We start from the raw sequence: 14,422 nt of genomic DNA on the forward strand, positions 1-14,422 counted from the left end.
TCCAAATAGGTCACACTCCACACTTAAGATGCCTACTGTCCTAGCCACACAGGCTTACCTGTGACCTTCTCTCCCTGTCCCTGAGCAGAATGGAAGCTGACCTACAGAGGTCTAGAGTGGCTACCAGAAGCAGTTAAGGGTCACCTAACTGTTGAGCTTTGCATCACCCTGGTCCCAAAGGGTTGATCTGACTTTCCCGGTCAGGAGCAAGTGGGGGGGAAAAAAAGCACAAAATAGGTAGGAAAGGGACCTGGGGCCTGGAATCTGATGTGTGCAGGGTGCTTCTGAGGGTCTTAGGGATCTGGGAAGGCGCCCTGCCTTAATCCTAAGGAGATCTAGCTTGAAAGCAGTAACAGCGGTTACACTGCCAAGGAAGTCACGGCGCATCTTAACACGGCCCCTGTTAATGTATATATGTCCTCTCCTGTGGTTTCAGTGGCAAAAATAATTATGGCCCCTCTGCTCTCAGAGGCTGCATGGAGGGGATTCTGACAGCCAGAAGGCCGCATTCATTGGACAATTTTCTCTTTCGTTAGGCCTTTTGTTCCTCGGATCAATGAGATGTTTAGGTTGTAGCAGGACCAGGAGAGGAGCCCCACTCCCCAGCAATCTGGAGGCCTTCTGTATTATTACCTAGGTTGCCCAGAGAGGTATTATGGCAGAGGGAATGGAACTAGTCCTTTACTATTGAGCCTCTTAGGAGTGTCCACAGTAGGACAGGCTGAGGAACAGGGTGACTAAAGACAGCAGCATTTCTAGTGACCTTATTAAAGCAGATTTACCCCTAGAGGCTCTAGAGATCAAGTGGGCTTCCTTCGGCTCACTTTGGGGGGGCCGCTCTGATGAACTGACTGACGGAGATGCAGGGACTAAGGCAGGCAACACTTTATGGGAGGGCCTAAGCGTTGTTCCCAGAGGCCTGTGGCTGTAGAGACACTGACTTTGATCCTGCCCAACACTGCCAAGGATCCCTACCCAGAAGCCAAGCCAGGTCGTCCCCATCTGTCTTACTCAGCTCAGCCTGAACTTTCCTACAGCAGCCCTCTAACCAGGGTCTCGAAACCAGAGTGCTGGTGATAGAACTGTCCTTCGAAGCAGCTTCTGGGGCTCCACCAAGGAGTAGCACTAGCATAAATAAAGATGGGCATGCAGGGTCAGATGGAAGGGGAGGAGGTCCTCCCCAATCAGTGGACTTGGAAAGGGGCAGGGAGGAGATGAGGGAGGGAGGGAGGGTGGGATTGGGAGGGAATGAGGGAACAGGATACAGCTGGGATACAGAGTTAATAAAATGTAACTAATAATAAAAGTTAAAAAAAAAAAAAAGATGGGAATGAACAAAGATGCTCATGAACCCTTCATATGTGGCAGGACTTCAATGGAACCAAAACAGGCCCGACTGGAATCTGACTCCATATGTGAGCAGCCTGATGCTGGCAGAGAGTGGGAGAAGAGGGGCTCAGACGAGCATGTGCTCCCATGTATAAGGGATATGTAAGCCAGGAAGAGGGATCTTCTGTCTATACGTAAGAGTGAATGGGTAGCAGACCCAGTGATGGAGCTGGGTGCGGTGGCACCCCAGTACTCAGGGGCAGAGACAGGTGGATCTCTGTGAATTCCAGGACAGCCTGGTTCACACGGTGAGTTCCTGACGGCCGCTGCCACACAGAGAGAGCTTGCCTCAAAACGCAACAAAACAAAGAACCAACGACAAAGTGCAAAGAGTGTCTTTCCCAAAGCACTTTAATGCACGCACCAACCCACAGTCCCTGCCTGCTGGCTGGGTAGGAGAAGCCAGCCTCACCTGGAGGCTCCCGTGGCTTCCCAGGCCCAGCGTGCCTTCCCGCTTCCGTCAGTAGGTGAGGGGCGTGAGGATGAAGAGACGGTCCTCCTCCTTGCGGATCCAGCGCATGAGCTTGTGGATGGCACTGACGGCTGATGCCTTGGTCCCCAGTGGGCTGTAGCACATGTAGAGCTCAAAGGCCCCCGTCACCTGGAGGAGGGGCAAAGGTCGTCATCGAGAACAGGCAGGCCTCTTGTGGCGTCTACCCAGGATCCGGACGGAGGCCAGTTGGCCTAGGGTAAGAACCACCTTACCCAGGCTAGGAGGTTCTCATTGGGGCCTGTGTAGTAGATGGTCTTGAGGGGGCGAGAGGCATTGTGGGCACGGCTGTGCAGGTACTGGTAGAGGCCCAGCAGCCGCTCCTGCTCCTCTTCACTGGTGTACGGGGCCTCGATCTCAGGACTGCGGATGGAGAAATGGGTTCACAGCGGAAGGCCTTTCACTGTCTTCCCTGGAGATTTGGAAACCTCTGTTTCTGGATAGGGAGACTTAACTGCCTGCTCTCCCCACGTGCTCTCCGGCAGGCAGGGCATTGTCTTCTGACTACAGACAGACTGGAATCCAGCCCCGCTTGCCAGGTTCAAGGTGACCCTTCCTTGGAGAGGCTGTTTCTGAGTTTAGGTATCAGAGTAAAAGGTCTACAGTGGAGGAAGTCAAGCTGGGAAAAAGCGGGTGGGACGGGAAGGGGGGCGCTGCCAAATCTGCCCAGCTCCTTTATTAGAGTGGTAGGTGAGGGGCTCTGTATCCTGGTCTGGACCAAAAGGACCCCAAAGGCGGAGCTGCTACAGCGTAAAGGACCTGGGGAACCTATGTTCCCCCGCCTCTTTCCCAAGTTGTTCCAGGCCTGAAGCAGAGAGGTGTTTGCCCACCAAGCGATAGCGGAGGGAAACAGCCCCAGCACACTGGAACACCCTCAAAAGAGTGGTCAGGTTCAGGGCTGTGTCTGAGGTCTCAGGACCAACCAGCCTCCCCCCATTTCTGCCTCCTTGCCTCCTTGAAGCAGTGCCTCCTCTCACCTGGTGAAGAGTCCTGAGCTCTTTGACTTATAGAGGAAGTGGCGAAGGTCAGGGATGCCCACCTGGGCAACGCTGTAGTAAGGTGTGCGCAGCGCCTCCCGCAGGGCCAGATGGGCCCCACGCTTTCGGAGGCGTTCCAGGAAGCGGCGGCGGCAGTCCGAGACGGCGAAGAAGTCCTCGCGGTCGGTGGAGATGAGCAGCAGGCAGAGGTCGGTGTCAGGTTCTAGGTAAGAGATGTGTGCGTGGAAGAAGCCAGCCGCATTGAACTTTGGCAGGCACACGGGGGTCCAGGCCTCGCCCTCACGGAAGGATGAGGAGGAGCTGATGAGGTTGAAAAGCAGGTGCAGGTCGATGGGGTGCAGGAATTGGTCCTTGCGGCGCACGAGCGCCACCAGCTGGTTGCGGGCCAGTAGGATGGAAAAGACCAGGCTGCGAGCGCGCGCCTGCTGCAGGCTGGCACTCACCGTGTCCCGCACCGCCGCGGCCAAGGGCAGGCACCGCGCCGCGCCCATCAGGAAACTGGGGTCCCGAGCCATCAGCTGCAGCAGGTTATCGGTGATGCGCTCCGAGCCCGAGAGCAGGCGCCGCAGGTCGTAGTTCTGCTTCTGCTGGAAGATGTGGCTCAGCTGCGCGCCGGTGAGGAGGCTCAGGATCTGATAGTAGATGTACAGGAGCTCCTGCGCCAGCTCCTGGGCCGACTGCCGCGTGCGGGCCACCGCCACCAGCACCAGGGGGCTCCGGCGCACGAATACTACCTTGTATCCATCTGAGGGTGTGGGCAGGGGGTCAGCTTCAGCCCTCCTCCCAGAAGCCCTCCCGGATAGCCTTTCCCAGTGGGCACGAAGCTTCACTTTCCAAGCTTTTCTTGCTGGGAGCTCTGAACTCTGAAGGGGCTCATTGGTGTGGTCAGCCGGTCACCTCACTTCCTGCCATTTGTTTCACAAACTGACTCACGAGAAAAGAAGCTCTTCAGGAAAATACATTCTTTGTTTGCTTTTTGAGAGCTTCTCAAGAAGCCCAGGTTGGCCCGGGACCGGCTAATCCAGCTGAGGCTGAGTCCCCTGCCCCACCTCCCAAGTGCTGGGATTTACAGGTAGATACACATTACCAGATCCAGCTCAAGAAAGCACATTTTATGGTAAATGCTAACTCAATTAACAAGGGATCTGGGGTTGACTGCTTTTTTTTTTTAATATTTTATTCATATTTTTGTTACCGCCCCGGAGGCTTTTATCCTTTCTAATGGCAAGACTCCTGTCAGAACGGCCTTTAGCTCTTACCGCAGCCCCACCACCTCAGGAGGCCTGTTTGGTTATCCTATGTTCAGTAAAAGCGTGAGGTAACAACACAAGCCAGCTTTCTAAGAGTGCGCATGTGTGTGTGTGTGTGTGTGTGTGTGTGTGTGTGTCCGTGTCTAAGAGCTGGTTTGATTAAACCCTGCCACTGCAGCCTTGCCCACAACCCTCTTCAGGTGGCTCACCTGCATGGATGGAGCGGATGGCATTCTTGTCCGCCTCCAGGAAGGACACCAGGGCAACCATGACACCCATAGTGCTGGAAAGCGCTTCCTCAGACCCATAGCGGGAATACACGGGCTTCCCTGCCTCACTCAGTACAAACACGTGCTTCTGGTGGAGGCGCCACGCCTCGGTGGCATCCTCCTCATCTTCAGCTGTGCCCTCTTGGGGGGGCTCTGCGGCTGGTCGGCCAGCTGCCTCCTGGGGCTCCGGCCAGTCTTCAGAGCTTCCCGGCAGCATCTCCTCCTGCAGGTCCCGGGCCACACCTGTCAGCTGGGTGCTTAGCTCGCTGAAGTCCTGGCTGATCTGGCGCATGTCTGTAGGCAGTGGCGGGGGACTCCCAGCATACTCTTTGGGGCTGTCCCCAGAAGCGTCCCCGTCTTCTAATTCTGTCAGGTCTTCATAGGAACGCGCGTGGACAAACATGGCACCCTCCTGCCCAGCACCTGCAGACCGAAAGCACCGGCCCTTAGAGAGGCAGCTGCTGGAAGACACTCACCAGGGACGTGCCTAGCAGGTCACCGCCGCTCTTGATGGGGCCGAGCCGCTCCTCCTGCCACTGTCTGCCATGGACCATGCTAATCTACAACTTAGAGGCCCTTGGTCTCGTGGCAGCAATGGAAATCAGTATCTGTCTACCTCTGAAAGCTGGACAGCTTAGCCCTTGTCCATTCCCAACATGCAGGCCTTTATCCACCTGTGTGTTGGACCCCTCAACCCTTACTCACACTCACCTCAGGAACTCTGCACCTGCTGTCTGCCTGGAAGGCATCACCATCCCCTCGTGTGGGCAAGCACCTGTCACACTTCAGCTCGAAGGACAGATGTGGTTAGTTACGCACCTGACCTTCAACCCCAGACAGATCATTTGTCTCGATTTGCTTTCCTTTGGAACACTGGTCACTACAGTGGCATCCCCCAAGAGCATGAACTTAGTTATTCACCTTCTCTATTCGTGGGGGAGGGGTGGCCAGAGCCCCTGACCACTCCTGGCTTGTGGCTTCTCCGGGACAGGGACCATATCGGTCTTCTGTACTCTTACCTATCTATCTTTTCCTGGGGCATGCGAGGTAAGTATTTGACTAGTGGGTGAAAGCCCTGCCCCCACTTTGTTTCCTTGTTTTGGAGCTATGGTCTCGATATGTAAGCGGCTACCCTCATATTCATTGCTCAGCCCCCGGCCAGCCAGGGACTCACCCGAATCCTGCCTCAGCCCACAGGTGCTGGGACTACAGCTTACACCATCATGCCCAGCTCTCCTTTAGCTTTGGAAACACAGTGTGAGTTTTTAGTAGAAGATATCTTAGGAGCTGGAGAGATGGCTCAGGGGTTAAGAGAGAAGGCTGCTCTTCTAAGGTCCTGAGTTCAATTCCCAGCAACCACATGATGGCTCACAGCCATCTATAATGAGATCTGGCACACAGGCATACACACAGGCAGAACACTGCATACATAATAAATAAATAAATCTTAAAAAAAAGAAGCTACTTTAGCTTCTTTAATTAGTGCACTTAGAAGGCAGAGGCAGGTGGAGCTCTGTGAATTCAAGGCCAGCCTGGTCTACACAGAAAGTTCTAGAACAGCAAGGGCTACACAGAGAAACCCTGTCTCGAATCACCACTCCCCTCCTAAAAAGAGAAAAATATCTTATTTACCTTTATTTTATGTGCATTGGTGTTTTGTCTGTATGTATGTCTATGTGCCAGAAGAGGGACATGTTTTTCTTATGACAGGTTCTCACAGCTGTCTCGGCTGGTACAATGGGAAATGGTAGGAAAGGTAAAATGTAAACAAACTGAGCCCCACTCTCTGCAGTATCCCCAGCATGTGACAAATACTTAACGAGTGACTGAGCAAATGTACGAGTGTGTAGGAAGGACTCCGGCTGGAGAATGCACTCTACCCATACCTGGCTCTGTTCCCTGAGTCAGTCCTGGCGTGGGGCTCTCAGCTCTCTCCACACTTTGGCCATTGGAAGGGGCCAACGTGCCGTCAGGGCATTCTTGGCTTCTCTTCCTATGCATGTCAGCAGCCATCTTCAGGACTGTCCTAGGAGGTTAAAAAAAAAAAGGCATCAAGGAGGGCAACGGAGTAGGGTGCACTGCCAGATACACCAGCATGATCAGCTCCTGTGGATGTGATGTGTGCATCGTCTATACATATGTGTAGCTAGCATGCCTTTGTGCAGGTTGGGAGGCAGAAGCGATCATCAGGTGTCTCACATTTTCTCAGCTAATCTGGAAACCAGCAAGCTTAAGCAATCCTCCTCTCTGTGTCTCTTGAGTTGCAGGATGTTTATGAGGTGCCTGGCTTGTTATGTGTATGTTGGATCTCAACTCCAGTCCTCCAGGTTTTGAGAAAACACTCAGTGACCAAGAGATCTCTCCCGTCTCTGTCTGGTAATAGCTCGTGCCAGGTAGCAGTCCATTCTACTAGCATCTTATAGCTCTGCTGTTTCAGAACGCTGCCTTCCACATGCAGGAAAGTAGAAGATTAAGTAGAAGCTTTGAAATACTGCAGAGGCAGAGCTGCCTAGAGTTAAATTTTTGCCATAGCTAAAGGGGTTGGCAAACGTGGAGAGTCTGCACACAACTACTAAGCCGTGAGGCTGCCACAGCATCTCCAGTTCTGTTCTCTAGAATCCCTCACGTTATTCTATCAGATCAACTCACCTCTTCCCTGAATGGAAAGATGGCCTGAGATGCTCTCCTTCTCTCTCCCCCTCCTGTTTCCCTCCCCCCTCTTTTCCAGCCCTTGTCCTATCTTCTTTGGTTTGTTGTTTTTTTTTAGACAGTGTCTCACTTTGTGGCTAAGGCTGCTTGCTGTTCTGAGGTTCACTATCTAGTAATCTGGATTTGAACTTGAGGACTTGTCTCTCCTCCCAAGTACTAGGATTTCAGGTTTATGTCACTGGTAACCTTGGCTTATTTTTTCTCCCCTGAAGCACTTTCAACTCTTGGCTTCTAGACATTCTCCTTTCTTGGTTCTCCTCCTGACCTCATGAACTTCCCATCTGAGCGCTTTCTTTTTTTTTTTTTTTTTTTTTTTTTTAAATGCAGCATTCTGCCTGTGTGTAAGCCCTCACACCAGAAGAGGGCGCCAGATCTCATCCCAGAGGGTTGTGAGCCACCGTGTGGTCTCTGGGAATTGAACTCAGTGCTCTTAACCTCTGAGCCATCTCTGCAGCCTCTTCTACTATTTTTATTGGAGGGGCCCAAATCTCAGTACTTGGTTTTCTCTGACTTAGGGATCTTATTTCAGTCTCATAAATTACCTCTACACATTAATGGATCCAACTTTATTTCTAGCCCTCGTCTTTCTCCTGATTTACAGGTGTACACATGTAACTGTCTAGTTTGTTATCATAAGGCTTTATGTCCCAGAACAAGCTCCCAATCTATCATCTCTTTAAAGAATGTTTCTTGCCAGGTGTGGTGGCACACACCCAAAATTCTAGCACTGGAGAGGCAGAGTCAGAGGCTCCGGGAGTTCAAGATCATTCTAAGCTACAAAGCAAGTATCAAGTCCTGTAGTGCCTAAGTGGGACCTTCTCTCAAAAACAACAAACAAAACAACAACAACAACAAAAAACTAAACTAACAGGAAGGGTGGTTGGAAAGATGGCTCAGCAGTTAAAAATATTTATTGTTCTAGAAAATTCAAGTTTGGTTCTCAGTCCCATGTTAGGCCTACAACTGCATATAACTCCCACTCCAGGAAATGGATGTCGTCTTCTGGCCTCCACAGGCACACACACAAATGACATAAATTTATGTAGACATATACACAAAAATAATAAAAATAAGTCTTACAATAACTGAACCATCTGGGCAGTAGTAGCACACCCCTTTAATCCCAGCACTTGGGAGGCAAAGGCAGGCGATCGCTGTGAGTTTGAGGCCAGCCTCAGAGTACCAGGACAGCCAGGGATACATAGAGAAACCCTATCGGAAAAAAAAAAACAAACCAAAATAATAAAATTATTAATTAATTAAAAAAAAAAAAAAAACCAAACTAACAGGGATGTCAGGAGTGGCTCAGTGAAGGGTTTACCTTGCAAACAAGAAGACATGAATTCCAACCCTAGAACCAATGTGAAGATGCTGGGTTTGGTGCCACTTATAATCCAGTGCTGTGGAGCATGCCTCTTGCTTGCTAGCCAGCTAATAGCCTGTTGGTGAGTTTTAGGCTGATGAGAGATCCTGTTTCATAGGAGGTAAACAGTTTCCCTGAGAATGACTCTGAAGGTCGGCCTCTGGTCTCCATATGGACTTGTGCAGCATGAACATATATATACACACACACACACACACACACACACACACACACACACACAAACAGAAACAATAACAAAAATATAAAAGGAAAAGCAAGATTGATGAGGAATGCCTTAAAAATCTTATTTCCCAATACTGTAATTTATTAGCATTATTTTTCCTATTGAAAATAATATGTCCCCCCTCCCCCCAAAAAAAAGCTGGGTGGTAGTAGGACAAGCCTTTGATTCCAGCACTTGGGAGGCAAAAGCAGATGGATCTCTGAGTTTGAGACCAGCCTGGTCTACAGAGTGGTCTCCAGGACAGCTGAAGGTACTACATAAGCTGGCAGTGCGTGCCTGCAATTCCAGTACTCTGGAAATGAAGGCAGAGGGCTCAGGAGTTCAAGGGCGTCTTTAGCTAACACAGTGAGTTTGATGTCAGCTTGGTCTACAGCAGGTGCTGTCAAAAAAAAAAAAAAAAGCACAAAACTGTCCATTGTCATTGTGGCTTAGGCTTATAAACCCAGAACTTGGGAGGCCAATGCAGGAAGATTGCTGAAAGAGTGAGGCTAATTTGAGTTACAGAGTTAGACCTTATCTCCAAAAGAAAGAAAGAAACAAATATTTGGCGTGTGTGGGGGGTAAAGGGGATTGAGGGGTAGAGAATGGGGGGTAGCTCAGTTTGATCTTCAAAATATGACATGGTGACACCTGTAATTCTTAGAGGGACAGGCAGCAGCTTGGGATACCTGAGGACTTACCTCTAAAAATAAAAATAAAAAAAGAGAGAGAGAGATAAAATATAAAGAGGGCAAAGGCTGTTGTGGTGGTGCTTATGTGCAATCCAGGCACTTCAAAGGGTTGAGACAAGAATGTCATCACCAGCCATGAGGGTGGCTGTTCAGAAATGCACAGTGGATTCCAGGCCAGCCTAGTTACCTAGGCTAGCTACCGTGGGGCTAGCGGTGTAACATTAGTTGATAGAGTGCTTGCCTGTAATGCATACAGCTCTGCATTCGAATGCTGCACTGTATAAAACCATGTACAGGCCTGGGGTGATAGCCCAGTTGCTAAATGCTTGTCTTGTAAGCATGAGGACCAAGTTGAATCCTGAGAACTCCTGTAAAAAAGCTGGGCGTAGTGGAGAAGTGGAGACAGGTAGACCCCTCGGGCTCACTAAGGCCGAACCAGCCTTGCAAGATGAGTTCTGGACCAATGAGAGACTCTGCCTCAAAAAATGAAGGTTGGGCTACGCTGTGGTGGTACAGGCATTTAATCCCTGCACTAGGTCTACAGAGCAAATTCCAGGGCAGCCACAGCTACTCCAAGAAACTCTGTCTCAAACCTTCACATAACCCCCACCCCAAATTAAAAAAAAAAAAAGTTTAAAAACAATCAAGGTGGACAACACCTAAGGGATAACATTTTTTAAAAATAATTTATTTCATTGTATTTAACGTGCGTTTGTGTGAAGGTGTCAGATCCCTTGGAATTGGCAGTTGTGAGCTGCCATGTGGTGCTGGGAAATCGAACCCAGGTCCTTTGGAAGAGCAGACAGTGCTTTTAACCACTGAGCCATCTTTCCAGCCCCAAGGAATAAGATTTTAAGTTGACCTGTGGCCTCACCATGCACACTCACACATATATGTACATATACACACATGTATACAAAAACACCACTGGTAGGGCTGGAGTGATGACTTGGTGGCAAAGATTTTTTTTGATGCTTTTTTAGAGGACTGTAGTTCATTTCCCAGGATCCATGCTGGGCGGTTTACAACAGCAAGGAATTCCAGCTCCCAGGGGACCCAATGTCCTCTTCTGTCCTCCTCAGGCACCCATACACACACACACACACACACACACACATACACACACTCATATATACAAATAAAAGCTAAGTCTTCAAATAAACAGGTGACATGCCTATAATCTCAACTCTTGGGAGAGGGAGGCAAGGGGATCATAAGTTCAATTTCCTCAACTATATATGACTTTGAAGACAACCTGGGGCACATGAGCCTCTGTCACAAACAACAAGCAAACAGGGGCTAGAGAGGTGGCTCAGCAGTTTAGATGAGAGCAAAGACTTATTGTAGACAAGACATGAGCTTGATTCCCCAGCACTGGGGTTAGGCAGATCCAACTGCCTGTAACTCTGGCTCCAGCGGATCCGATGCCCTCTTCTGGCCTCTGTGGGTACTGCACTTACTTGCACAATAATTAAAATAATGCACATAATTAAAATAAATAGAATTTAAATCTAAAAGTGGCTGGGAGTGGTGGCACACACCTTTAATCCCAGAACTCAGGAGTTCAAAGCCAGCCTAATCTACAGATCAAGTTCAGGACAGCCAGGACAACACAGAGAAATCCTGTCTCAAGAAAAAAAAATCCTAAAAAAAAAAGAAAGAGTAAATAATAATGGAAATGAGGCAGTAAGTGGTGGTTCCTGACAGAATGTCCACCTCTCACAGAATGACTTAAGTAAATGGTAAATGCCTACATCCAATAGTTGAGTTTTTCTTTCATTTTTTTTTTCAAGACAGGGTTTCTCTGTGTAGCCCTGGCTGTCCTGGAACTCTGTGGTCAAGGTCGGCTTTTGACTCCGAGATCCTCCCGAGTGCTGGGATTAAAGGCGTGGCACACTACACCACCCCACCCAGCTCAACTGTTGACAGTTCCTTAAGGATGCCATGATAATCACCTGCAATTGCGCCTGCCGACCAGGAGAGGGCACCAGATCTTATTATAGATGGTTAGGAGCCACCACGTGGTTGCTGGGAATTGCAAGAACAGCCAGCTAATGCTTTTAACCCCTGAGCCAAGCCCCTCTAGTAAATTATTGCGGCAGTTTCCTCACCAATCCTGATTTGTGCCGCCACTTCCGTCTTTGCATTCAAGGTGAGCCTCAAGGTAGGGCAGGTCACCTCATTCCTCTGCTCACAACTCTATGGTTCCACCTCACTCAACTAGAAAGTCAACCTTCTCTTTTTCTCTGAGCTTATCTTCTGCCCTTTCTTCCCACCCCCTTTTCTACATCAGCTCAGCTTACCCTGAACTCCTCTTCCCTTGACCTTTGACCTTACTCTACCCATATCCTAAGTCATTTCTATCCCTTCCTAGGCCGGTAGATGACTCATTCCCTCCCTCCAGGCTGCTGCTGGAGCTCCTTATCAGAGAGGTCTTCTACCGGTATACCTGCTCACCCAGAAGTTTTCTCTAGGTTGAAGGTCACCCTGCCCTGCGGCCTGCCACAGCAGAGACATATGAACAAGGAATTAAACCAACATTTAAATACAAATATCTTTGGAAGAGAGAGAAAATGAAAGGTCTGTGCAAAAGGCCCAGTTCAAGTGCACTTGGCATCAGGCAAGAAAACTTGCCCGTGGAGACAGCTTGTCTTTGGAAATAATCAAGTGTTGGGAAGGGGGAGTTGGTGGAGGGGAAGCAGCTCTGTAGTTAGAGGAACTGGTTATACTGGTCTGTTTCCTCATTTATAAGATGGTATGGAATGGAGATATCTGGCCAACAGCCCTACTGATTTATGGGGTGGCAAGATTAAATGAGACAATAAATGTGACCTGGCTGTATAGAGCAGAAACATCACATACTCGGCTGCTCCTACGAGCGCTCTGTGCATTCAGATTGCATTCACACACAGATCCGGCGGTCTCCGCCCTGCAAATCCATCCTTTGAGAGTTTGCTCAGTGAGCCGGGGACTGACTGATGAATGACCTAATGGAACACATCTGACCTTAGGAGGCCAGGTGAGCTCTAAGAGCCACCCGTGGGCCTTGGCCTCAGAGTCCCGGGCAAACGGGCAGTTCACTGGCTCTGCAGGTGCAGACACGGGTCGCCAGCTCTCTGTTGCTCCTAGATCTCTCTCCCAACTTCGCTGACCTCCTAGGTCCGCACAGTGCCCCTCTCTGTGGCCTTGTACTTCTGGCGTCAAGATTCAAATAAGTTCTCCAGCAGTCCCCCTCTGCTCACTCCCTCAGGGTGCCTTCTGTGCCTCAGGGTTAAATGATCCCGGTGTTTCAGAGCCTACCCAGCATGGTACCAGCATGGGAGAGGGAGCAGGCCGGCTGTCTAGAGTTAGCAGATGCTTTTTCTTTTCTTTTCACAACAGTTCCTCAGCTTGTGAGATCATATAGCATCTTTATCCTCTCCAAGGTCAGCCTGGGGTTCCAGAAGGCCTGGTGAAGCGAACAGCTTTCTGGACACCCACCCGCTCAGGCCGGGAGGTGTGTTAAAGTAGGGTATCAGGTAAAAAGCCCACCTCCACTGGAGCTTTTGCAGCTCATGCTCCAGGGAAACTGGCCTGGAAGCGGTTAGGCAAAGGAGGGATCTCGGACCAGTCCCTGAAGTCTCCACAGGAACACTGCTGTAAGCAGCCCCTCTGAGTTCCCCCGGGATTTGCAACTTTTCCTGTGAGCAGAGCCTGTGAGCCAAGTCACCAAACAGACTGGTGTTATCCCTCCTTCTAACCTCAGTCCCTCTGCCAGATGGCTCCTGAGAGGGGAGGGTCTCCCAAAAGCCCCTCCTTACTGGCTCTAAAGCCCCTCCTTACTGGCTCTGAACCACCTTGGTCGTTCCTGCTCCGATGGTGCTTCCCCTCTGGCCTTGACCCCTTTGGTCTGTCTGGGAGGACGATGCAGAATGTATGACAGACAGGGCTCAGTCAGTTGAGGCTGTGCTGTGGCTGCTTCAGCAGGATGCCCACTCTACTACACTCAGCCTAGCCTGATCCTGGTCACCTCCGGAGGCCACTCCCCTTCCTGACAAAGGCTGCTCACGTTTCCTAAGCAAACTCCAGACTCCAGGCTCACCTAGTATAAGGACAACCTAGTTATCTGAGCCAGGGCGCCTTTAAGAACAAATCCCAAGCCTGGGACCCTTCCAATGAACTGCCTGGCTCCACCGCCCCCGTCGCCTTTGAAGAGAACTCTGGGGGCCGAATACGTCCGAAGTGTAAGTTGGTGTCTGGTCCAGCTACTGCTGCCTGTGAGACACTGCCCTCCCAGCCAGTGGAAGAGGTCTCTTCTCATCTTTAGTATTGCCCATCTGGGACCAGCCAGCTGAAGGACCCCAAAGAGACGCAGTACTCCTATCGGGGCAGTAGATGGCCGGGACCCCCCCCCCCAGTTTTCAAGCCCCTCCCTCTAAAGATGACAGCTTGCCCGCCTCTCGCCGCCCCCAGGCCACGTGGGTTGGCAGTCGAACTCACCTGTTTCTTAGGGGAACACAGGACCTACCGAGGGTGCCGGTCACTGCCCTCGGCCAGACCCCCGGGGGGATATGAGTGTCCAGTCGTGCCTGGCCTTAAGGTGCAACTTCGCGGGGCTAGCGCCCCAGGAGGATACAGACATGGCCACAGTGGAGGAACCGATCTCTCCTGCTGACCCTCAACCGGCCACCGGCGCAGGAAGACAGCTTTCACCGGCCTGTAGTGGCGGAGGCCCGGTTCCAGACGCTTGTCCAGCCCCAGCCCGCCCCTGGGTGCATTATGGGAAATGTAGTTCGTAGCTCTCCGCAGCCTAAAGCACTGCGGGAGCGGTTCCGGGCTCCGGAGCCCGGCAGAGCCAGAGGCGGGATCTGACTCTGGTCCCTGGCTGCCTCACCTGGCGCCGCCTTCTTCCGTGTCCTCCGCCCTTGCCCGCAAAAGTCCACTAGGGGTTTACTTTCAGGAACGGGAAAGGATGTCAGTAATTCTCCACTGATCGTGGAAGGACAATATAAGTTTAGGGAGCTATATAAATGCCATTAGTGAGCCCAGCCACACTGACG

At 50.9% G+C, this 14,422-nt stretch overlaps 1 protein-coding gene across 1 annotated transcript; it reads right to left on the minus strand.

The window, feature by feature from the left end:
* Positions 1-1,722: 1,722 nt before the first annotated feature.
* Mon1a (MON1 homolog A, secretory trafficking associated) lies at positions 1,723-14,152 on the minus strand. Its single transcript, XM_021662451.2, has 6 exons — positions 13,863-14,152; positions 6,283-6,422; positions 4,337-4,819; positions 2,857-3,622; positions 2,095-2,242; positions 1,723-1,990 (listed from the first exon to the last, which is right to left on the minus strand). The coding sequence occupies exons 2-6, from the start codon at positions 6,407-6,409 to the stop codon at positions 1,850-1,852; spliced, it is 1,665 nt and encodes a 554-aa protein (XP_021518126.1). The 5' UTR covers positions 6,410-6,422; positions 13,863-14,152; the 3' UTR covers positions 1,723-1,849.
* Between the last annotated feature and the right edge of the window lie 270 nt (positions 14,153-14,422).

Source organism: Meriones unguiculatus, chromosome 6 (assembly GCF_030254825.1).
Source record: "Meriones unguiculatus strain TT.TT164.6M chromosome 6, Bangor_MerUng_6.1, whole genome shotgun sequence".
NCBI lineage: Eukaryota > Metazoa > Chordata > Mammalia > Rodentia > Muridae > Meriones > Meriones unguiculatus.

Bases quoted from the DNA above. Each gene is read 5' to 3' on its own strand.
- Mon1a (XM_021662451.2), bottom strand. From the start codon at position 6,409: ATGGCTGCTGACATGCATAGGAAGAGAAGCCAAGAATGCCCTGACGGC. The intron at 4,820-6,282 runs GTATGGGTAGAG...TTCGGTCTGCAG, and splicing joins GACTCAGGGAACAGAGCCAG to GTGCTGGGCAGGAGGGTGCC. The intron at 2,243-2,856 runs GTGAGAGGAGGC...CTCCATCCGCAG, and splicing joins AGCTCAGGACTCTTCACCAG to TCCTGAGATCGAGGCCCCGT.